General features: G+C 37.9%; 1 protein-coding gene and 1 pseudogene across 3 annotated transcripts in view; one reads left to right on the top strand and one right to left on the bottom strand.

Moving 5' to 3' along the window:
• CDK19 (cyclin dependent kinase 19) overlaps positions 1 to 24,986 on the bottom strand; it is a 161,973-nt gene that overhangs the window by 4,655 nt on the left and 132,332 nt on the right. For all 3 annotated transcript variants that reach the window (XM_046675895.1, XM_046675896.1, XM_046675897.1), the window contains 8 exons: positions 19,517 to 19,574; positions 14,281 to 14,412; positions 9,773 to 9,916; positions 9,530 to 9,599; positions 4,814 to 4,886; positions 4,319 to 4,416; positions 3,476 to 3,554; positions 2,525 to 2,791 (listed from right to left, as the gene is read on the bottom strand). In XM_046675895.1, coding sequence (XP_046531851.1) covers positions 2,525 to 2,791; positions 3,476 to 3,554; positions 4,319 to 4,416; positions 4,814 to 4,886; positions 9,530 to 9,599; positions 9,773 to 9,916; positions 14,281 to 14,412; positions 19,517 to 19,574 — 921 coding nt within the window. The remainder of the gene's footprint in view (positions 1 to 2,524; positions 2,792 to 3,475; positions 3,555 to 4,318; positions 4,417 to 4,813; positions 4,887 to 9,529; positions 9,600 to 9,772; positions 9,917 to 14,280; positions 14,413 to 19,516; positions 19,575 to 24,986) is intronic.
• Positions 8,792 to 8,884, top strand: LOC124248007 (uncharacterized; annotated as a pseudogene).

Here is a 24,986-nt window from a genome sequence, read left to right as displayed (position 1 = left end):
ATGCTGACAAATTCTCGTTAGTTATTCTTTGGATAACTGACACTTGCAAACAAGAATAATCAATTTGGCATATTGAATCAATGGCATTCATAATGTACACTGAGAGGCTGTTAACATACTCATTATAAATAAGAAGGCTGTGATTAAGAAATCATTTTTAGGGGCCGGCCCTGTGGCCGAGAGGTTAAGTTCACATGCTCCGCTGCAGCAGCTCAGGGTTTCGCCGGTTTGGATCCTGGGCACGGACATGGCACCACTCATCAAGCCATGCTGAGGCGGCGTCCCACACGCCACAACTGGAAGGACCCACAACTGAAAATTCACAACTATGTACCGGGAGGCTTTGGGGAGAAAAAGGAAAAATAAAATCTTTAAAAAAAAAAAAAGAAATCATTTTTAGAGAGAAGAGCTTTCAGAGGTAGAAGCTAGAGTGGCATCAGCAGCACCACTCACCTGACAAAGCAGGACACAGCTGGGGGCGGGGCGGCAGAGGTGGGCTTCACAAACTTCAGGTAATATTTAGAATAGAAAATGCCCTCAAGAGAAGGCAGAGACAAATGCGTTTCAACTCCATGTATTTTATTACTTTAAGTGAAACATTCATCTTCATAGCACCAAGAGCAAATATGAAAAAGTATATAAAAGGAAAATTCGTCACTAGAGTAAGAATATGGAGCCTGGTTAAATACAACTGGGACCCGTGTGTTTGGCTATGCTCAGAAGGCTGGTTCTTCCTGTGAGCCAAGTGGGAAAGCATACACATCACAAAACATTACTTATAGTTAAAAATGTAAATGACCTTGAGGTGGCACTAGGGGCTAAAGGAAGGACAAATCAGCAAGGTCCTCCTCTCCTGGACTTGCAAAATGTAGTCCAAGACAACAGGGCAATAAGACTGTCTTGGTTAAAAACAGCGCCACTTCTCCCCCCTTCCTAAGTTATATAACCCTGACTAGCTGTGTTGGTGTAAGAAGCCTTTCAAAATTCCATATTCTAGCTACATGCTTTATTTTGAAATTTAGTATGAAAAAACGTTCTTTCCACTCAGAAGCCCTAAATTGTTAGGCGGGCTATGATTACTTTTACTTGAACAGAGTAGACTCAGCACAATAGCTCTTCCACACTAGATAAAGAACACACACGTCGATGATGTGCAAGTTGCACACTGGTGCAAAGGGACTCCCTCACCCCGCCTCATGCTAGTCTCTCCACCTCAACAGCTGAGCTATCTACCCATTTCATAGATATGCTGTTTTGTTTTTAAGTAGATAGCACAGTATGGACAAAGCATTTTGAAGAACTGGATCTGAAAGGAGTAAATACAGCAGGTAAGTATTCTGTCCATGATGGACTATAATCAGGTTAATATAATACAATCACAGACACAAAGATGAGCTGGTATATAGTAATGACTTATTGCTCATATAATAGGAATAAACCAACATTAGGGGAAAAACTGAATGTATAATCAAATTTAAATATGTTCACGACTACCACCCAAAGAGCAAGCTGTTTTTAGTGGATCAAACTGAAGCCTTGATTAGTTTAATTGGAACCAAATGGAAGTGCTGTTATATACTCCTCTGCTCGCAGGGAATCTTCGAAGAGAAGTTTTCAGAACAGCAATTGTGTGAAAACACATTAGTTTGTTGAGATATTCAAAATGTAAAGCCAGTCGAGGTGGCTATTTCTCATGTCGTTTTTGTTGATGTTTCTCTTCATTCCTGTTCCTTATCAGTGAGTTTATGACTCCCTTGCCTGTGGTTTGCTTTTCCATTATCTCCATCCTTAATGCTCCTCCTCCATCAGTTCCCGGAGGGACCATGGTGCTAAACCTTTTTTTTTTTTTTTTCACCTTTTTTTCCTCTTCTTAGATCCTTTCTTAGCTTGTTGCTACCTTGAAAATGGTTTTCTTTTGCAAGATTCTCTAGATTTTTCACAAGTATTTTTACCACTCTCTCCAAATACCAATCCTGAGACTTTTTTAAATTTCTCAAATTAGTAGTAGAACTGTAGTTTTCTTTTGATCTTAATAACAAAAAGTACTTCCCAGTCTCAAAATTATTTCAAGTGAGATTTAACAGTTATTTCTGAGAAATCTCAATTTTAATCCCTTTCTCTTCTAAATTTATGTGGCTACTTACTGATTATTTCCTCCCAGTGCCAGCAAATCTTTCTGAAGTATGCAGCTAATTTTGTCCAAAATAAGCTGCCACTCCTCTCCTTTTTCAATTGCTTACCCAGATATCTTTTTCTGACCCAAAGCTGATAGGCAGCTGTAAGGGCACAATGAGAAACTTCCTTTGAGGAGGAAGGTGTATCAGGATAAACAAATCAAGAGATGGAAATATCTTACAATTACATGAAATATGACAAAAATCTTCATTTTCATGTAATGCCCTAGAAACAAGATTGTACAAACTTCAGGGTTAAGTACTACTTAATTCTAAAAGGATCTATTATAAATCTACTTCCTATTTCATAATACGTGTGAAGGTGAAGAAGTACAAACTTCGGGGAGTACCTGATAATCCGACGGCATCACAGGCCCGCCTGAGTTGGCGCCAGAAGGCCCCAGCCGCGGTTTCTTGTTGGGAGGCACCTGGTTGAGGCTGGAGTCCTGACTGTGCTGCAGCCCTGCTCCGGTGCCCCCGGCCCCAGCCCCGGCCCCTCCTGCAGTCCCGTTGGTCTGGGTGCTGTTCTGCTGTGGTGGGGGCGCCTGTGGAGGGGCTGCTGCCTGCTGTGGAGGGGCTGTGGGCTGCTGATGTTGGTTCTGCTGTTGTTGCTGATTCTTGTAAGGAAAAACAAAAAGCAAGCTTGGTATGGAAATAAATGAACAGGAAATCTCTTTCATTACTTGATATGCACATGTGAGTGCTGACCAACCTGGAGAGTGACCTATGCCGGACACCAAAGTGATGGGAATGACTAGAGGATGGAGCAGCCAGGGAATACAGTATCTCCAGAGGTCAAAGTACTGAGCCCTGAATAGGACTCATCCTCTGAAGCTCATTTAGATTGCAGACTAATCCTCCAAATCACACAGACATCCCACTGAAGACCATAAGCACACAGGAAATGGTTCTACATTCACTAAACCAGCTCTACTGGTCTTTTCGATTACGACTTTGGAAAAGTAGAGGAGTGTGGGGAGGGGCCTGATTATCCAATTATGATCAAAGGACAGAATGATGCTTTGAAAAGCAGCCTGCAGAAAGGGATGGTAATGACACTGAACAAACAGAAAGGACAAGAATTAAGAGTCAGAGAAGAAAACAGGCTATAAAACAAATCAGGAAGTTCATTTATCTGTAAGCTGATTATATTTTAAATTTCAAAGGACACCTACAATAAAGTGAATACATACTTGATTAAATAAAAGGCAGTTAAATACATAGGAATTATACTTCCCTAAGTTCTCTCCCTGCCCCCCGCCTTACTCTCTGGATGTGAAAGTGTCCCATGCAGGTAATACCTTATCACCTTTCTCTTCAGGTTCATCTTCATTAAGGAATTCTCGTTTGGGGTATGGAATCTGGCAGCCAGCAAACACACTAAAAATCATTAAAAAAAAAAAAAATATATATATATCATGAACTAAAATCTACAATATCATTGACCTTTTTAATTTAAAATTCCTCTTTTTTTCCTTATTTCCTATTCTTCATCTGTGGCTGGTGTTCCCCGGATGCCTCCCAACACAACTTAATCCAAGCAATAAGAAAAAAACAATTAGTTGTCTGAAGTTTGACACTAATTGCTACTTTCAACAAAAAATCTTAATCGCTGTTAGCTAGCTGACATTTTTGACAGAGACGTCTCTCCACACAAACTTCATCAGCACTAAAAATAACTGAATTTGTATTTGTTTCAACGATGAAAATAATTTTTTTTTTTTCAAGAAAAGCTGGCCCTCTAATAAATCCGAGCACCATTTGTATACATGGGTGTAACAAGGCTGGGGAAAAACAGGAGTTTGGTAGTGCAGTGGACACACAGAATTTTACATTCTGAGTTCCCTACGAGATTGGTTTAAACTGATCTGGCTGATGGATCTGTAAGAGTCCCATCTGCTCTCAGCTTTAGTTTTTATCTGTAAAACTGATTAACAGTCATTCCTAAAATACTTGTTTTCATTCACACCTCTCTACAGCTTTGCCTATTTCAAAATATAGGACCTTTCTCTTGAGTAGTTTTTCTCTGGGGTAGTGTTAATGAAGAAAGTAAAATACTTCAGTAACAAGTACTTTTCTTGCTTCCAGCCACCATCTGACATGCTCAACCTGGAGCAAGGACAAAGCAAAGGTAGGATACGCACTCTAATGTCGGCAAGGGGTCCTCCTGGAAATAGGGATCCTGCAGAGCCTGCTCTGAGGTAATTCTCTTGGTTGGATCCATAGTAAGGAGTTTCTGAAGCTGTAGGAACCCATAAGTTGAGAGCACATGAGAAGGCTGTTTGCAAGGCAATGTTTTGACTTTTGTATTAATGTCTAACAGGATTAACATCAGATGCCATTTTGTATAGCTCACTGCACTATGAGCATACCACACACACATATGTGAAACTGGCAGAAATCATTAGCATTAAATCCATTATGGAATTTAACTTATTTTCTGCTAAGTCACTAGAAAAAATTAAGACGAGAAGTCAAGGGTGATATCTCTAAAGAAAAATATTTAATTTTGCCCCAGCATCCACCAATTTCTTCATCTTCTAACGAGGAGGAATACCTGGGACAATTCCATGGGAAGTGGGATGAGGTGAGACCTGTGCTAGGGATGTGACTGCCTAGTCTGGGAGAGATGCACCTACCAAGAGGAACACTTTGCTGTCAGGCTTGACCTTGTGTTTCTCCATGTACTTTATGAGGCTACTGTTGGCATACCTGCAAGGACACAACAATTACACATCATTGGGGAGACTCACACCATGTATGTTTTTTAATGGAAAGCTCCAAGATTGGTTTTCCTATAAAGCATGTGTTTACACCACTGTTTTTTCCTGATTAAAAAGGAACATGTAACCAAATATTGGTAAATGTGTGAAGAAATAGGAATTGTTACACACTGCATGCGAGAGTTTATATTGTTACAATCACTTTGGAAAATAATTATGCATTAATCATTAGAGTTGAAAATGTAAATATCTTATGACCCAGCAATTCCTTTCCTAAGTACATACTGTAGTCTAACAGATATCCACCAGGATATATGGACAAGAATGTTTTTAGCAGCATTTTTGTAATAGAAAAAAACTGAAAACAACCCAAATGTCTATCAACTAAAGAATGGGTAATTAAATTGTTATATATTCACAGGATAGGATGTTATACAATAGTAAAAATGAATACAGAGGTTGAGTGGGGAAAAAAAGCAAATTGCAGAAGAAAATACACAGTATGATACTATTTATATAAAGATCAAAGATATATTAAACTGAGCAATAATTTATTTAAAGATACATACATATGAAGTAAAACTATAATGAAAAATGTGGTATGATAAACACAAATTCAGAAAATAATGGCTACCCTTTTGGAGGGATGTGAATAGGAAGGGAGGGTACACAGAGTACTTTAGTAATCTTAGTAATGTTCTGTTTCTTAGGTTGATGAGTGACTGGATGAGTACTCACTTTACTATTCTAAAGAGACTACATATCATATTTTCACCATACATATTCTTTCCTATATGTGAAATATTTTAAATTAAAAAGGTCAAAAATAGGTAATGTATGTTCATGGCAGAAAATTTAGAGACTATAGAAAAGTGTAAAGAAGAAAATTAAAATCACTCATAATCAAGCCTTTCAGTGATAAAGAACCACTGTTGAGATTTTGACAATTTTTCTTTGGCATTTTTTCTATGCATGTATATATGATACAAACACAGAAGAATTTTTTTTTTGTTTTTATAAAATTGGGATCATACTAAATGGATTGTCCTAACATTTTTCACTTAATATTGTTTCATAAACTCTTTTCCTTGTCAAATGCTCTTTAAACTTATTATTTGTAGTGGTTGTATATCTCCTACTGTTACTGTTGTTTGTTGTTTGTTTCACAATAGTTATGAGACGCAGGTCCTTCTAGGTGAATCTGGTATACATTGTAGGGAGACAAGACTGCATAGCAGGTGAGAATCAGAGACCCCTGTGGGACCCCAACTCAGTCATTTACCAGTTGTGTGATCTTGGGCAGTTAGTTAACTTCTATGAAGGGTTTAGCTTCCTCATCTGAAAAGTGAGGTTTATACTTATACCTACCTTATAGAATTGTTATAAGGATCATATTGAGACAATGTAGGCATAGGACTTAGCACCATGCGTGGCACAGAGTAAGAATCTGGTTTGCTATGTGTGGCTGCTCTGCCTGCTCTCACAGGATAAATTCTTGGAATTATTAGGCCAAAGGGTATGTATATTTCAAAGCTTTTTTTCATGTGCTCTAGAACCTTGCTACCCAAACCTGGCCCTCAGATAAGCAACATGGGCACCTAAGAGCCTGCGTTAGAAATGCAAATTCTCAGGTCCTGTCCCAGATTCTGATTCAGAATCTGCATTTTTAACAAGTCCTCCAGTTGATCTGTAGGTACATTCAAGTTCGAGAAGCATTCATTCTCACCAGTAGCATACAAGTAAGAGTGCCCATTTTATTATACTCTTGCCAATACTAGTACTTTCATTTTAAAAAGTCTTTGCCATGTGTGTAAATTAAAAATTTTTTTTTCCTCCAATACCAGGAACATTTTTATTGGCAAGGTAGCCACTAAGTTTGGTAATGGGAGGAAACTGTTATGTAGAAACGGAGTCTGTCTGTTTGTCTTTAATCTTTACATTGATTCAACTCATTTCTTGGGTTAACTCCAGATTCTAGGTTATTTGTTTCTATCGTAATATAAAAGGTCTTGACTCTGAGAAATCCTTTTTCTCAATTCACATTACGTTTTTTCTTATCTTTCCTAGTATTAAAGGTAAGCTGAACTGTTTGTCACACAGTGTAGGAGCTGAACCATTTTCAAAGCAATTCAAACTCTTTATAAACATTACGAAGCATTTTATCAGACCAAGTTTATTTGAATATTCAGTTTTTAAAGTCAACTTAATGATTTCTTTTTAATTCTCTTTTCACCTTGCCTTCTAATGAGCTAATGAGAGCTGACACTCTGGAAAGATTACAGAAACTTCCATTGTTAGTCTTTCCAATTCACTTTGAGAGAACTTTTGAGGCTCTTTTCTTTTTATCTGATATAATGAAAATAAGTTATTCTTTTACTTTTTATGTCCTTTGAAATAATATTTTCTGGAATTTTTAAATTATATTTTACTTTAGTAACTTATATGTATTGTATTCAATTGAGCTAACTGTCAATAAATCCTGTTTTGTCCTGCATATTAGGAACCTGCTTTTGTGCGGGTAGCATTGTTTGCTTAGGAAGTTTGAGTTCTTATCTCCGAACTTTCCCTATTACTTTTCTAACTGAATTTTACTTATGTTTTAAAATTTATGTCCTAAATTTTATTTCTGGTTATTGTGAACACTATCATTTTATGTAAAAATTTTCCTTTGGTCTTTAAATACTAAGTTAAATGTTAAGTACTTTCATTAATTTTCTCCATCTTTTATATTATTAGAGAATCTTTAATTATGTGAATTGCTTTCATTTAATACCCATTTGACAAGTAACTAATGAGTATGTCACTAGGCACCAGGCCCTGGGGATATATATATAAGGCTATAAAACAGACACAATCTATACTGTCTAGAGGAAAGGCAGATAAAGTACCCAGCAGCTGACTAGTACAAAGTGCTCAGTGCTGAGAGCAGCAGCACAGGATGCTATACGAGCGCAAAAGGAGCACCTGACTCAGACCCAGGAGGTCAGGGAGGCCTCATCAGGCAAGTGACGCCTAAACCAAGACCTAAAGGAAAAATAGGAGTTAATCTGATGAAATGGGCGAGAGGAAAGTACATCCCAGACTAAGAGAACAGCATGTGTAAAAATCCAGAGGTCAAAGAAAGCTCAGGGTTTTTAAGATTCTTAAAGAAACTCATGATGTCTAGGCTATAGAACACAAAGTGGAGAGTGGTTTAGGAGATGAACTTGGGGATGTAGAAGCCAAAGCTTTGTAAGCCGTACTAAGGAATTGAGAGCAATGGCGAACTAAGAGCGAGGAAGAGACTGACAGGATCAAATTTGCTTTTGGCAATGACTGCAGCGTAGACAGCGAGTTGGAAGGAAGACTGGAAGCAGAAATACCACTTAGGAGGCCACTGCAGGACTCCAGGTGAGAGAGTGGTCATCTAGACTTTAACAGTGGCAGGTAAACGGAGAGAAATACAAAGTTTCAAAGGATATTTAAAACAAAGAACTGACTAAATTTACTAATTGTGTGGATGCTGGGGGGTAAAATGGAAGAGACTGAGGTAGAAGAAGGATCAGGCATATCTTTGGCTGGAACAACTAAATGAATCACGGAGCCATTTCCTAAGATAGGAAATACAGCAGGAGGGGAGGTTTAGGAGGATAAACGATAAGTTCAGTTTTGGACATTTATTTTGAAGCATTTATGGAATACTCAAGTTGGGATTCCATAAGGCAATTAGATAAATGGGCCTGAAACTCGGAAGAGATCTGAGTAGGGTATATAAATTGGGAGTTATCAGCATAATTGATGGTAAATTGTGGCCACCAAAATCATGAAGACTGCCTGGGAAAAATGTCTAGAGAGAGAAAAGAGCCCAAGAGAAACCCTTGAGCAGTATCGATGCTATTTGTAAGAGATGGACAGGTGTTGCATGAAAGCAGAGAGCGTTAGCACTGCCCTTGACAAGCATGGAAGAGGCCCTCGAGCCTGACAATGGGCATCTGACCATGGTTTTGTTAAAAAAAGATTGAGGCAAAGGACCCTACCAAGGACTGTGTAACAGAGGGGCCAAAAATGATTAGTGCCATTCTCTGCATCTCTTTATGATTCTGCTTTTGTTCTTACACAAGCCATCCTGTCCTGAAATTTTTCTAAGTTGCCCAAAAAAGAACCTTTTCCACCTTTTCCTCTAGGCGCTCATATTTATAACAAACTCCTCTCATGCTGTCATTTCTACTCTCCTCTCATTTCTCCTCAACATACATGTCCCCACCAGTTTCTTTTACTCAGATCCCAGGCCATGTGTCCTTCCTTCTGTCATCCTTCCTGGTTGCCTGGCCCAGCATTTCAGTCACCAGTCATTACTCAGATAAAGATAAAATCACAGTTGTGGCCTTGAACTGAGCCCTTTATCACACTAAATCAGAAGAGACATTTAAACTACCTATTGACCTTTACATTCTTAAAGTTTTTAAATACTGCAGCCTAGGCCTGGCGTATATGTTAACAACATCTGGAATATCTTCTTTAAATCATAGGCATAATTAGTGTACTAAAACCTAAGTTTCTAGTTTAAATAATAATCTATAGCTTCTTTTTAAAAGGATTAATTTAAATATTTGCATTGAAGTTACTACTTATATTTAATATGGAATTACTTACGTTGTTCTTCTAAAGTCTTTTTGAAGTGTGGGGTATTCTGGCATCTTTCTAATATCTTCCCAGTCTTTATCTTACAAAAAAATATTAAATATTGTTATAGGAAATAATGCGTTACTTTTATCAAAAATCTCCTAGTTATTATAGTTTAAAAATATATATACAAAAATTCTTAAAATATGCTTTTGAAAAGGAATTATTTTGAAATATGACTCAAATATTATTTTGAAAAGGAAAATAAATTACCTGCAGGAAACCCCATGACACTAAATATCCGATCTAGTTGATCATGATGAAAGGGATTGCTTGTTTTTATATCTTCCTGACGACAGTGAAAAATAGGTTCTGAAGTCAACAATTCAGCAAATATGCAACCTATTGCCCATATATCTATGAAAGAAGAAAAACACATTTTTGCATACACTTATCATATTTCTTTGGTTATAATTTCTGGGTATAATCACAACCCACATACAAACATACTTTTCACTGAAGCAATATACAAAGTACAATAAGTGTGTTAAGAAAACACATATATGAGACATGGAATAGCTATATCATCACATAACAGATTGAAAGCCAAACAAAAAACATTTACTTACAAATTTCCTGATGAAGACAAGCTTGGAAAACTCAACTGAGTAAGCAATGAATTTACTTCCGATTCAGGCAAAAGCCTTTCTAACCACTGTTAATAATGTGATCACTGAAGCATTCAATTGATAATCTAATTCAGAGCATAATACTCAAGATCTGATAGACTAAAACAATATCATCACCAAGTCTGGCAATACATTCCCTTAGAGCTATCAAATGCATAACGATAGAGCAGAATTTCTTAGTCGCGAGTCTTGACTGACAGACACTACAGATCACATAAAATGATTTGGAAAAATTCAACTTCTGTCTGAAAGACTACCAACTTCAGTTTTTTCAACAAATTGTAAGGTCTAGAAGCTGATAAACACACCAGTAGACACCAGTAGAGACAGAGGTTATCTAAACATATTCACTTAGATGCTGCCCCAACCCTCTAACACCCCAGGATCAAGTTAGGCATCTTTAAAAGTTTTATTAACTTTTCAAATCACCAGTTAAAGATAATTCTATTTGGATTTTACACATTCAAAAACTGTAATCTAGATTGGGACTATAATATTATATTCACAATGCTTTGCCAAATGTACAGGTGAATTAATTTTTGTGAGATGTATATTCACACTTGCTCACTTAAATAAATGCTGTTTAATAAGTATTTTTTAAAAAGATGATAATGCACAGACTATGATGTAGTATAGAAAAGTACAGTGTTTAGTAGTCTACCACATGTGGGAATCACATTCTGTAAACAAGATAAATATGAAGAAAATAAAATTATATCCATTAGCTAGAATTAGTGTTGGCATGCTATTACGTAAAACAAATTGCCAAGTGGAAAAAAAACCATACAGTAATGTCTCACATATCTGACTCCATTCAAGAATGGATTCCTTCCACATAAGTTAGCCTTTTGGATAATGGGAGCATATCCCTTTAATAACCATTTTTTTATTACATCATTACCTGTCATCTTAAGAGCCTATAAAATATAATTGAATCATTCTTAATGACACAGGAGGATCATCATCATCATGAACATCTGTCACTAAAGAGTGGAGTAATAACATTCTTCAGTGTCTACTTCTGAATTCTTTTCTCTGTCCCACGTCATATTGGTGGTCACTCGTGCCCCTGATACGGCTGTCTGACAATCCCGTCTCTCTTCCTGAGGGCTGCCTCTACTATGCAGTCGACTAGGACCACTACTGTATGTTGCTGGTCACACCAATTCCTGATTTGTCCTCTATTCAAAGGACAGGAGTGAGGATCTAGACTTCCTGAGAATTGCTAAGAGAAGGAACCTTAGTGTAGCAGGCAGTGTTAAATTCTAGGGTGTCCTCTCTCATATTAGCCTCTAATTTTAAATAGTCACCTGGGTCCTGTCCTATCTATACTCATTTCTCAGCTCTCTTCCTCTATCAATGACTTGTTCTCTTCTCTCTCTCTCTCTCTCTCACATACACACACACCACCACTCCCCTCTCCCACTAAATGTCACTCCATAAACCTCCACTGATATCAAATCATCAAATTCTCTTTTTTCCATGCTCTGAATAGAAATAATATTCATTTCTGACACGAACCAGGTATGGAAAAGAGTAAGAATGAGTGAAGGTGTTTATTTATATGTCTGCTATGTATATACCTCAAGCTTATTCTTTTTCTGTGTCAACTTTTTCCCTAACTTCTATCCAGAGTGGATAATTGAGACTTGACTAAAATCAGAAATTAGTGATTAAGGTTTTAAGTGGTAAATCTCATTTACTGAGCAAGTAAGTTACAAGCTGGTTAAAATTCAATTTCGGTTCTCCTTATCCTGAGGAAATAAGAAATATAGTTGGTTTCCAATTCATACTCAATTACCTTTATTTCCAAAAAAATACTTCCATTTTTATTTCAACAGTATAGCAGGTAATCAGAAAATATTCATAAAACTGTGCTTCTCAAAGTGTGGGCTGTCAAAGTGTGTGGACAACGTACAACAGGATCACTGGTACATGTTAAAAATGGGCCTTACCATGGATCTGCTGAATAAAACTCTTCGAGAATGGGACAGAATTTGGTGGGGAGTCAGTTAGTTTAACAGAAGGTTTTGAATTTGCCTTTTCTTACTGGAAATCTCCCTTCTAGATATGGCATGGATCAGTGCACGGTAAGAGCCCAAAGCATGCGGATTTCTGCTGTTATCACATCCTCCACTCCCTACGCCATGCCCTGGCTTATCTCACCGTCAATCCTGTTCTAAGGTACCACCTGTTGCTTCCAGCTAACCCTCCCCCTTTCTCTGGCTTACTTTCAGTCTCTTCCTATCCTCAGGTGCCTTCTGCGATTGTCTAAGAGATTTCATTGTTCTCAATAGAGAGACTTAATAGCAGAAAAACAAACACAATTTTAAAAGTCTCGAAAATACAGCCCCTAAGTAAAAGTCAAGTAGAGTCAGGCTCTGATTTTAGCTCTTCCTTCTGAGGAACACTCCATTCTTTCCATTGCTTCCCCCAGTTCTCCTTTCTTCCCCCTTCACAGGCAGCTGCCACTGCCAGTTGCTGATAGTGTGGCGGTGGCAGCCTTTGAGGTGGGGCCTGCATGCGAGCTCAACCGCTCAGGGAAGGGTCTAAGGTCGCTCTCACGGTCCTCTGCTGTCAAACACATACTGCCTCCCTCACCGTGCTGAGGCCACTCATAGGCTTTTCCACGAATTTAACACAATCCTGCAGCAGTATTTATGAAGTATTACAATACTCCAGTACCGTGCTGGCATCTCAATCCCTGGACAGAGTAGAAACGCGGTCTGGGTGTCTGAGCTTTGCAGAGATCAGATCTCCTGATGAATGAGGATACTACTACATTTAAATTTGTGTTTTCCTTTCAATCCATGAATAGGTTAATTGTCAGTCTAATCTTTCCAAATGTAAGAACTTCCTTCGTAGTTCTTTGGGCGCCACTAGGTTTTTCATAAGCTGAATAGAGAAGGGATTGTGTTTACTTGTCTATTTTTAGTAATATTATACTTTTAGTGCATTTGTTAATTAGAACTCAACAAAAACAGCTAAATACAGTCAAAATTGATTATTAGTCTAATGCCAGTAAATAGAAAATTCAACAAAAGGGAAATTTACAGAAATACACTTAGCAAATGTAGGTTCCTTATGGAACTAGCCCTTCACACTAGCAGTACTACTTACTCCCTCCCTAGCCTCTCTTTTCACCTCCTTTAAAGAAATCTCTAGGGGGCCAGCCCTGTGGCATAGTGATTAAGTTCAGCACACGCCTCAGCAGCCCAGGTTCACAGGTTTGGATCTTGGGAGCAGACCAACACCACTTGTCAGCCATGCTATGGTGGCAACCCACATATAAAGTGGAAGCAGATTGGCACAGACATTAGCTCAGGGTAAATCTTCCTCAGCAAAAAGAAAAAAAAGAAAAGAAATCTCTAGGTTTGAGGTGGGCTCTCTCTTTCTGACTCCCTCAATTCACAGGCAGGCCCTCTGAGGACACTATAGTGACCAGGTAGCAAGATCTCTGAAGGCTCTGTTCAGAATCAGACTTTAAATCCTACACACAGTGTGTTTATAACAGGTTTTCTTACACAGTTTTTTCACTTGGTGAGATGGCAAGATGCTGAGCACAGCTAATCTGCCAGACTGTATTTCCTCCCTTAATGGAGAAACTGCCATTCTGATCACTGTAATGGCAAGAGAGAAAGATCACTCATATTATTTCTTGCATAGGAAAGGACTGACTGACTAACTTTTCCCCAAAGAAAAGGGGCTCTCTCCAACATCACACTACTCCCATTTTCCTTTTTCTTTTTATGAAGAAAACAATTCGAAACCTCCCTCTAGTTCTTCTGATCAATAGTAGTAGGTAAGTGCAAAATAAAACCTGCATGTTATTGTTTCCATAGCAACTCAACTAGAGAGGATCAGACACCTCTATTCTCTGAAAGGAAATACTTCCTTCTTTTAAAAGAACCGTCTTCTCCTACATAGTTAAAAATCCACATCTACCACAATGTAAAATCTGGGAATACAGAAGACAACAGGACTTTTATAAAGAAATGCACATCAGTTTTTATAAAGCAGCTTTATTATTACACCATTTGGTATGTATGATAATTCAACACTGAGATAGTCAATCATTTTAGACTAACTTACCAATGGCCTTTGTATAGTGCCTTGCACCAAGCAAAAGTTCTGGAGCCCGATACCAAAAAGTCACAACTACTGGATCCAAATCTGCTAGTGGCTTTAGAGGAGAATTGAATAATCTGGCAAAACCCATGTCAGCTAAAAAAACAAAATAAATTAATATAAAACTCAGTCTGGCATGCTATTAGAACCACGCAAGGTTGATGACAGTAGCCACTAACCCACCTCATGAAGCAATCCTTCCCTCCCTTTCCCACAAGCAGTCTGTACCAGGTGCCACATCTCCCCTTCTGAGCTAGCTGCTATTATTGTGCCTATTTTCCTGAAGAAGGAATTGAGGCTTAAAGATATTCTGACTTGCCAAAAGTCAAAGAGCTGGTAAGCACAGAGTCAGAATTAGAATCCAGGTCTGACTGCAGATTCCTGGCCTTCAGAGACAGTCACAATAATATTCTTAAATATTTTTGTAATCAGAAATAGTCTAAAAGTTTCCCTGATAATTATGACTTCTGTATGACTCTGTATGCCTGTACATCTAAAAGCTGATACATCCTAGTTCAGTATGTGCTAGAGTCAGCTCTTACGGACTCACAAGAGCCGATCTGTACACATCTCTTCTCAACTCTGTTCAGTGATGTCATGTTGGTGACTTGAAATTGGCTATGGTGGGAGTATTTACATCATGGGAAACAGCAAATGCTACAGATTGGGGCTTTTTTCCCTCAGAGAGCTGGTTGTTGTACAGTTACCAGCACATCACATACATGTTTCCAAGAACATACATAGAACACATAAGAGAGGGGGCTGGCCCTGTGGCCAAGTAGTTAAAGTTCTGTGCACTCCACTTCTGTGGCCTGGATTTGCAGGCTCAGATCCCGGGTGTGGACCTACCCCACTCATCAGCCATGCTGTGGAGGCATCCCACATACAAAGTGGAGGAAGATTGGCACAGATGTTAGCTCAGGGCGAATCTTCCTCAAGCAAAAAAAAAAAGGAGGAGGATTGGCAACAGATGTTAGCTCACTGTGAATCTTCCTCACCAAAAAAAAGAACACATAAGAGATAATTTGTTATAATTCAGCACTTAACAAAGATGTATACCAAAGCTAACAGATTTAAATATCAGAGGTGTACAAAAGTAGTAAAAACAATATTTGCTACCATCATAAGGTCCTGGAGACTAATTTTCTTAAGATTTCATACATAACAAACACCTTATATCTATAAAGCACTTTAGAGTTTACAAATGGTTTTCACATACATCATATATCACTTTATCTAATCCTCATAAAAACGTTGGTTTAATAAGCATTCTGTTCTCCACTTCTGAGATGAAGAATCTAAGGCCCAAACCAGTTAAACGACTTGCCCAAGGTCACAGGGATAGTAAGTAAAGATGCCAGTACTCAAAGAAAAACCCTGTTATAATTTAGCAGCTACATTCTTAACCACTGATATGACATCCAATAAATGACACATAGGATAACTGCATGTCACAAATGCAAAAGCACAAGAATGCTAAACCTCTGTGATTTGAAATATATAATGTACACAATATATTTTGAGTGTATAAGGGGCCCCAACGTACTATAAAATGCACAAATAGTACATTAAAGTTCCAACTTTAGAGAATCATTTAATCTAAAACTAATATGCTATGATATAACATACATTACAATTTTAATTTACAGCGATTTTGTTTCTTTATAGTATGAATAATTTACAAGACTTCCTGAAAATGCTTTGGCGAACTCAGGTCTTAAAAAATAAAGCTGTCCGAGGAAGCTTATGCTGATGCTTACTCTTTCTTAACTAAATTATTGCCCTATAGCAAACAAAAATATTTGAAATCATTCTACCAATATTATATCTACTTCAAAGCACTGCCTTATAGATTTAATAGATGCTGACTGTTGTTGATGGTAAAGTAATATGATGGAATGCTGTCTCACACGTTAAAAAGCATTTTATTTTTAAATAAAGGCTAAAGCCAGTATTACTCTCCTTATTCTCTATCTCCTTAGTTTTATTTATACCACATCTATTCACTGTCAGATGAAATCAAGGCCAGAGGAAACAATAAATATCCTTAAAAACACTTCCTGTCTATTGTATGAACTTTAAAGGAGTTTTAAACCATTTTTTAAATAATTACTAATTTAGACAAAAGGTAACTAGCCTAAATGTTACTAACAGTTGTTTTCCTACAAATTAGATTATGTGTGAAATTGCTCAATTCAGTGGATAGCGGTAGTAGAATTCTGGTGTGGGGCTAATTAGGCAGGATCAAATGACAGAAAAGTAGCAAAAGCTAATGTCTACCACCAAGGAGCTGGCAGGAAGATGAGATGACAAAGTACATGGACAAATAAAAATAAAAAGGATAAGAACTGTAAGAATAAAGGAAAGCTGCTACTGGTTTCGACTGGTTTCGACTGGGTTCGAAGTCCCTTGAGGGAAGGGTCTAGGTCCCCTTCACGGTTTCATCGGGAACAGTGTTTGAAAAACATTTGTAGAAGTCGACTAAACCGAAAGTGGAACTTGAGCTGGATCCTGAAGGATGAATATCGTGAATGGTGAAGAAGGCAATAAGCATTTTAGGTAAGGCCTGGGAAGCCTTTAGGTTGCCGGAAGGGAAAGGCCCAGACACAGGGAGAGCACAGTGTATTTTCCATTCGACTATGCTTTTCTTTTCAGCCAAAAAAGAACTGTATTAAAGTGTTAAGCATGGGCATCAGGGCATTACTAATTTTTTAAAAATAATGTGCTATTAAAACAAAACTTAAAAGCAACTTAATCAACTACATTAATCGTTCACTAGACTTTTATTATTGATTACTGCTTACTTTTAACCCTAGTTTTATCCCTAATCTTGGACAGAATTACAATCTTAAAACTCTTAACAGTAAGGCAACTACCTGGTCTGGCTAGAATACAGAATTTCTGTTGAGGAGTAGTAGAGAGATTTGGGAGTAGGAAGCAGAAGACATTAAGTTTGGGTGACTGGGATAAATGTGATGATGGGTGCAAACAAGGGAGAGTATAAGAAGAGGTGATGAATTTGTTCTGGAACAGTGGAGTACAGGTTGCCAGCAGGACATCCAAATAGAGATAAAATTTCAGCTAGGGTGAGAGACTAGACTGTGAGATCCAGACCTCAGAGTCATTTTCATTGAATCCAAGATTTTGAGGCCACAACTTATCAGTTTCCTAAAGAAGTAACTGTAGAGAGAGGCCATGTCCCAAGCCAGTGCCTAGGGTGTCTTCAAACGAAAGATTACTAGCAGTAAGAGGCAATAATGAATAAAATACAGAAATAACAGCAAAAGCGGTAGATAGAAAAATAGAATTATGTGATGTCATAGAGACCAAGGGAAAAGGCAGTCCCAAGGCCAGCCTGGTTGGAAGAACAAATGGCTAAGGCAGTAAAGGAAAATGGTGACTAAATACAGGCCGCTAGATTTGCTTAAGATAGAGTTTATGAGTGTCCTTTCAGAGACCAGTTTCGATAGACGGATGGAATTAGAGGCCAGATTATAAAAGATTAGGGTGATTGGAACAAATGGATAAACATCATGTGTTCCAATAGGGGTGAAAAAATAGAACAATGGTAAAGAAAACAAAATGGATATGAGATGATTTATTTTAAACTTGGCAAGAGGATGACGAATGTTTAACGGTGAAGAGGAGAAACCTGAGAGGGAAGAATGGAGAAAGTGTAATGTGAGGAGCTTAAGCAGAGCAGGAAGGAATTTAGAAGCTAGGAAGGAGACTAGATAGGATTTAGGCAGGAGGAGTTGCTCTTTCTCTGAGACTGTTTCAAAGGCAGAGCTGTGCTGACTAAAAGTGGTCAGTAAGGTCACGCTGACAGCTCTGATATCACCAGGCAGCAATGTCTGTATGGAAAGAGACTCTCTCTGGACTTGGAATTCAAGTCCTTCCTTTGAAAGGCTGAGCAAGCCACAACCTTTCTAAATCCAGCTTTCCAATCTGTCATATCTACTGTAGAGGGTGATTGTGTAAAATGAGTGAGGTAACATATGAAAGCATCTATCACAGTGGATAGTAAACTGCTTATTTTACGGTTTCTCACAGGGAGGCACCATCCTTCATCTCCCTTTTGCTTTCACTGGTGTCTAGCAAAAAGGTCCTCAATAAATGCCTGCAAGAAAGAGAGTGTAAGAGTGGAGAAGAACTAGCGAGGAGAGGTGGAAAGGGGATGGGCAGGGAAAGGGGAGGAGAGGGCAAGGGGAAGGAAAGCAGCTACGTGGTTCTTAATTAACATCCACAGAATTTCTGAATGACTCTGAAGCTCAGTAAACGCAGCGTCGAGGTTTAGGCAGAGAGAATTTGGTTGAGAACAGCTTCTTCAGGAACTGGGCTAGCAAATTAATCGAAGAAGTAGAAAACCAAGCAGCAGGGCAGGCTCGGCTGAAGCAGGATGGAATGGATTTGTAGGAGGTCAAGTCAGCACAATTTTGCATCACCCCAACCTAGCACAACACATTCTAATAGCAAAGAAAGCAGGTTGATGAAACAAAATTTATTTTAAAACCCTTCTAAAAAGCAATGAACATTAATAAACGTAATTTCAATGAAAAGAAATTGAATAAAGCATTTCTTAGTTCATTTTCTCCCCAAATGTGTCATAGGTATAAATAACGCTGATCTCTTTTAGAACCTTCAGGGTTGCAAAGGAAATTTTAATATACAGTTAAGACTCCTGTCAGTGCCTTAATCTAAGACAGGCAAGTAAGAGAGTCTATAAACATACATATTCACTTGGAAAAGATGCGTTGGTACCTGTCACAGGGCACACAGTGGGTGGAAGGAAGTAATGCGTGAAGATCTGTGCGAATTAGCTGAGGGTGGGAGGGACGCATTCAGGGAAAGAACATTCAATAAAGCTGAGGAAGAAGTAAGATTCAGGGCATTATGTTTGGGGTGACTATGGAGGACAGTGACAGTGACATGAACACACGCTTGGGATAGTGTATGGGAATGAATTTTTTGTGGGCTTCCTTGTCAATTCCCAGTGATGCCTCAGTTTGTAATTATAGAACCTTATTTTGGAAATAAACCCAAGGGTTTTATAAACTATCTATCTACATTTCCCAACATCTTTTCTAAAAATACTGAGGAAGTAATTTTAAAATTAACTACTTAAATAAGAGTATTAAAAAGGGAAACCATCTTTGTAGTCACTTCAGTTTCTTAATAAATTTTAGGAATAATTACCTACCTATTTTGACTCTCCCCCTCTCAGGACCTTCTCCCATTACTAGGATATTTGCTGGTTTCTAGAAATAAAAATAGAGCATTCAAATTACTGTGCTTATTCTTTTGACATGCTCTAAAATGTACAAGAGTTCTTATAATATGAAAATATCACTTCTGTAATTTCATCAAAACTATAATCGAATATTAAGCACCCTCGACACAGTTAAAGCATTTGACATACTTGAAGTTAGCACTAACTTTACATAAACATCCTTGCCATGGAAACACATCTTATTTTCAAAATTATATCATACAAATAATTACAAAGGAATCAAAACTATCATTTCTATTTGCCCCACAGAAGTAATGAATAATAGTAATTTAAAAACTTGCACAAATTATAAATTGTCTGCTTGTTTCCCACAACAGAGTCTTTGTGGTTGAAAATTTTCATAGAAAACCTCAAACCACAACATAATTACCTTCATTTAAATGAATCAAATGGAATATTCCTTGCTAAATATTTCTAAACTACTGTAAGAAAACACGATAAACATTCAACAGACTCCATTAAAATTCATATGCCTTTTCAGCTATAGTTCATGCAAAAGTGAGAAATTCTAAATATAATTTCAAGATGTAGGAAAATAAAAATCAAGGTTAATACTGAGCTATATAAAGAAAAGAGTAGGCTGAAAATGTAACCACCAGCTTTTTTTTTTTTAAAGATTTTATTTTTCCTTTTTCTCTCAAAGCCACCCAGTACATAGTTGTGTATTTTCAGGTGTGGGTCCTTCTAGTTGGGGCACGTGGGACGCCACCTCAGCGTGGCTTAATGAGCGGTGCCATGTCCGCACCAGGATTCGAACTGGCAAAACCCTGGGCCGCCGAAGCAGAGTGCAAGAACTTAACCACTCCACCACCGGGCGGGCCCCAAACCACCATCTTTTAAGTCATCCTCATTTGTAGGCATTTGGAAACAGAAGAAGTGTGGAGCCAGGCTTTTGGGCAAGTAAGTCACCTCTGGAAACTCTTTGGAGAGAAAATTTATAATTCATTTATCCAATCAATGAATATATTTTTAGAGTCTTTTAGGGACAAAGAACCATGCTAACCATGCTAAGAATTAAGAGGAATGACAAAAGCACAGTAAACCAAGTTCCTAACTTCCAGGTGCTCACTAAATAAGTAGAAAGAAAAATCAGAAGCTTAGTATAATATTAGAAGCTAGTGCTATGTATGAGTTATGGAGAGGATTGAGGTCTTGGGTTAGAGGTTAAACTAGATTACTTTTAAGATTCACTTCCAGGGGCTGGCCCCGTGGCCAAGTGGTTGAGTTCACTACTCTGCATCTCTGGCCCGGGGTTTCACCGGTTCGGATCCTGGGCATGGACCTGGCACTGCTCATTGAGCCATGCTGGGGTGCGTCCTACATGCCACAACTAGAAGGACCCACAACTAAAATATACAACTAACTATGTACTGCGGGGCTTTGGGAGAAGAAAGAAAAAAGAAAGAAAGAAGAAAAGGATTCCCTTCCAATTTAGTGACTCTTTTTTAAGTTTCAATGAAAACAATAAGCACTAAAAAAATAGTTCAAAGGAGGAAGTGATTAACTAGGGTTTCCATTGTTAAGGGAAATGTTCATTGGAGGTGGGGGCAGGGGCGGTGTCCATTATCCTAATCCTGAAAAATGGACAGGAACTAGCATGGCAGAGTAGAAAGGCAAGCACACTGCAGGAGGTGGAAAAGGCTACGAAAGAGGTAAGCTTAGGAGACAATAAGGAGTCTGACTTGACAGAAACCAGAGGACTCATGTTGGGGGTAGTAGAATGAATGCAGACTCTGGACAGTCTTAGATGCCAGGTGAAGTCATCTGACCTTTATACTCCAGGTAGTGAGATTACAGGAGAGGGGGAAGTGATAAGGGCTTTGTCCAAGGTCTTCTCAGCTGAAACGGAGAGACAGGCATGGAGTTGAGTAATGTTTTAAAGGAGAAATTAACAGCACTTTGTGACTAGTTGAAGTCAGAAGATTAAGACAAAGGGTGATAAAGATTTCATCTAAGTTTTGAGTTTCTGTGACTGGAAGAATGATGGTGCCTTTTATATGGAAAAGTTATGAGAGGTACTGGTTTGGGAGGCAGAACCACAAAGAGGAGATGACATAGTGAGTTTGAGTAATGTGAGATGCCTAAATCATACTGGCCAGGGGAATAGCAATAGGAAAATTTGGATTTGGAAGTTATTATCACTGGAGTGTGATAATTGAAGACAGGAGACAAGATTAGTTTACCATCAGAAAGAGAAAAATAGCATCGGACAAAAACCAAACCTTCAAAATTCAAGTTTGACAACTATTTATCAAAGATCCATTATGTATAAAACATTAGACTGCAGACTTCTAGGAAACAAAGAGAAATAAGACACGAAGCCCTTGACTTAAGGAACTTGAAATCTAGGAGGGAAAGACAGACAGACAGCTTTTTAGAATAGAAGGCAGATTACAAAAAGTACCAAAACAGCAAAATAAAATGCCAGAAATAAATGATTCTTCTTGGAAAGTATAAGGATAGTCTTTAGGAAGGAGATGACTTTCGATGAATTTAAGGATGACTATGATTTTGATAAGCATAAACAAAAGAATGACTTTTCAGGGTCAGAAAACCCTATAAATAAGGGCATTGTCATGTTAAAACACAGACATGGCATAATGGGAGAGCCTGTAAGTATTTTGATATGACTAGAGCATAGAACGCTCAGTGCAGAAATAAGACTGGAAACTATGTTGGAAATAAAATGCCACATTTAAGAAACTAGAATTGATTCTACAGGCTAAGCCGAGACAAGATAGTGAGATAATCAGATGTATAGTTAGGGAAAAAAAAACTCTGGTAGCAATGTGAAGGAAGAATTGGAAAGGATGGATGGACCAAAAGGTAGAGACAGAGAGACCAGTTGGAAGTGGGCTACAATAGTCTAGAGAAAAGTAAAGGCACTCTAACTCACGACAGTGGTCATGGAGGGACATATAAGAGTATTTCAAGGTAAAAGCTCAAGACTTGGCATCACTCTTTTACACTACCCTCTCCACCCTCCATAGTCATTGAGTGAGCACATATTAAGTATTAGGTAGTGATTTACATGCTAGAGATACAGCAGTAAACAAAACCATGAAAAATCCTTGCCCTCATGGAGCTTACATTTTAGTGGAAAGAGAAAGGCAATAAATAAACAAATATACAGTACGTCAGATATTGATGAGTACTGTGGAAAAAAATAAAATAAGAAGAATATAAGAGATTTCCACATCTGGTATTATGGCTGACTAGGTGCTCTGAGGGACCCTGCCATTACAGAATAACAGCCGCATTCCTTGAAGGGTCCCTCATCTCACAAGAGATTGGGGATATCTACAACAACCTCCAGCCCCACCCCAAATAACCTATCCTTGTGACTGGAGAATGAAGGAAAGGCAGGATGAGCCTGAGGGCAGATGCCAGTAACACACTTCAGTGGGAACATTGAACCTTGGGCCACCAGCCAGGTAAAGAAGCTGAGCCTGCTACCCTACAATGAGCCAAGACTCTCAAAGGGACTACAGTAAACCTAGAGCTACCAGTAGAAGCAAAAGGAAACCTTCTCTGGAGGAAAAACTTCCTAACTTATGTCTAAGGACTAAATATATTTTCCTGCTAAAAGCATATTATTTCCATATGAGATTAAAAACAAAATCCACTCATACACTCTTTACAAGAGATCCACCTAAATAGAAGGACCATAAAAGTTGAAAGGCTATTAAAAGATATATCAGGGGGCCAGCCCCATGGCCAAGCGGTTAAGTTCACATGCTCCACTTTGGTGGCCCAGGGTTTCGCTGGTTCGGATCCTGGGCATAGACCTAGCACTGCTCATCAGGCATGCTGAAGTGGCATCTCACACAGCAGAGCCAGAAGAACCTACAAGTAGAATATACAACTAGGTACTGGCGGGATTCAGGAAGAAGAAGGAGAAAAAAAAAAAGGATTGGCAACAGATGTTAGCTCAGGTGCCTATCTTTAAAAAAAAGAATAGATGGATGGATAAATTACAAAATAAAAAAGATATATCAGGCAAACTGCTAAAAGAAAGCTGGATCAACTATAGTAATGTCAGACAAAATAGCTTTTAGGACAAAAGCATTATTGAGAGTAGAGATGGTCACTTTATAACAATGCAAGGTTCAACTCACCAGAAAGAGGCAACACTCCTAAACTTGTTACATGCTTGAAACACATATAGAGCAAAAAAATTGATATAACTTCAGAGAGAGAAAAGACCAATGATAATACACTTTTCTCAATTAGTGATATGTCAAGCAGACAAAAGATTAGTAAGATAAAGACTACCAAAGACACAATGAACAAAATTGACCTAGTGGACATATATACAACTTTTTATCCAAAAATTAGAGAATGCACATTTTTCTCAAGCACACATGGAACATTTATAAATATTGATTCTGTACTAGCAGGTCTCTAGAAATTTCAAGGAATTATTATCAAACAGACTATGTTCTCTGACCACAATGCAATTAAGTTAAAAGTCAACTACAAAAGTATAAATTGAAAACAAAATACTTCCAAATCACTCAGAGGTAAAAGGAGAAACTATGAAGAAATTGAAAATACTCAGAAATGAAATTAGGAAAGTACTATCTATCAAGACCTGCAGGATGCAGCTAATGCAGTACTTATAAGGGAAATTTATAGCCTTAAATATTTATGTTAGGAAGGAAGAAAGGCTGAAAATAATCATATGCCCAAGTTAAGAAGTTGAAAAAAAAAAAAGCTCAACAGAATAAACCAAAAGAAAGTAGAAGCAAAAAGATAAAGGTGAGAGCAGAATCTATGAAGGTTAGAAAGATTTAAAAACCCTATGAACTTTATATCTATTAATTTTAAAATGTATGCAAAACAAAGTCAAGAAAACGTAATCTACAAATTGACTCAAAATGAATTAGAAAACCTGAAAAAACCAAGACGTGCTAATAAATTGAAACTGTAGCTAAAAATCTTCCTACTGAGAAAACACCAAAGCCTAGATGATCATAGAGGCAAATTCTCCAAATCTTCAATAACAGGTTGTTTCAATCTTTCTTTTTCAGAGACTAGAAAAAGAAAGAATGCTCCCAACACGTTCTAGAAGGCCAGAATAACCTTGACAGCAAAACCAGACAAAATATGAGAAAGAAAAATTTCAAGCCAATCTCATTCATGAGGATAGATGAGAATATACTAAAGAAAACATTATTAAGCCAAATCCAGAAACAAAAATGCCACGGTGGCTTAACATAAGAAAATCTATATGAATCCATCACCTTATTAACAGATTAAAGAAGATGATATAATCATCTTGATAAAGGCTGAAAAAGCAGTTGATAAAATTTAATACTCATTCATGATAAAAAAAACTCTCAGCAAAATAGACTAGAAAAAACTTCCTTAACCTGAC

Source organism: Equus quagga, chromosome 11, assembly GCF_021613505.1.
Source record: "Equus quagga isolate Etosha38 chromosome 11, UCLA_HA_Equagga_1.0, whole genome shotgun sequence".
NCBI lineage: Eukaryota > Metazoa > Chordata > Mammalia > Perissodactyla > Equidae > Equus > Equus quagga.
Note: the sequence above shows the minus strand (reverse complement) of the source record. Positions and strands in the feature narration are given on the sequence as shown.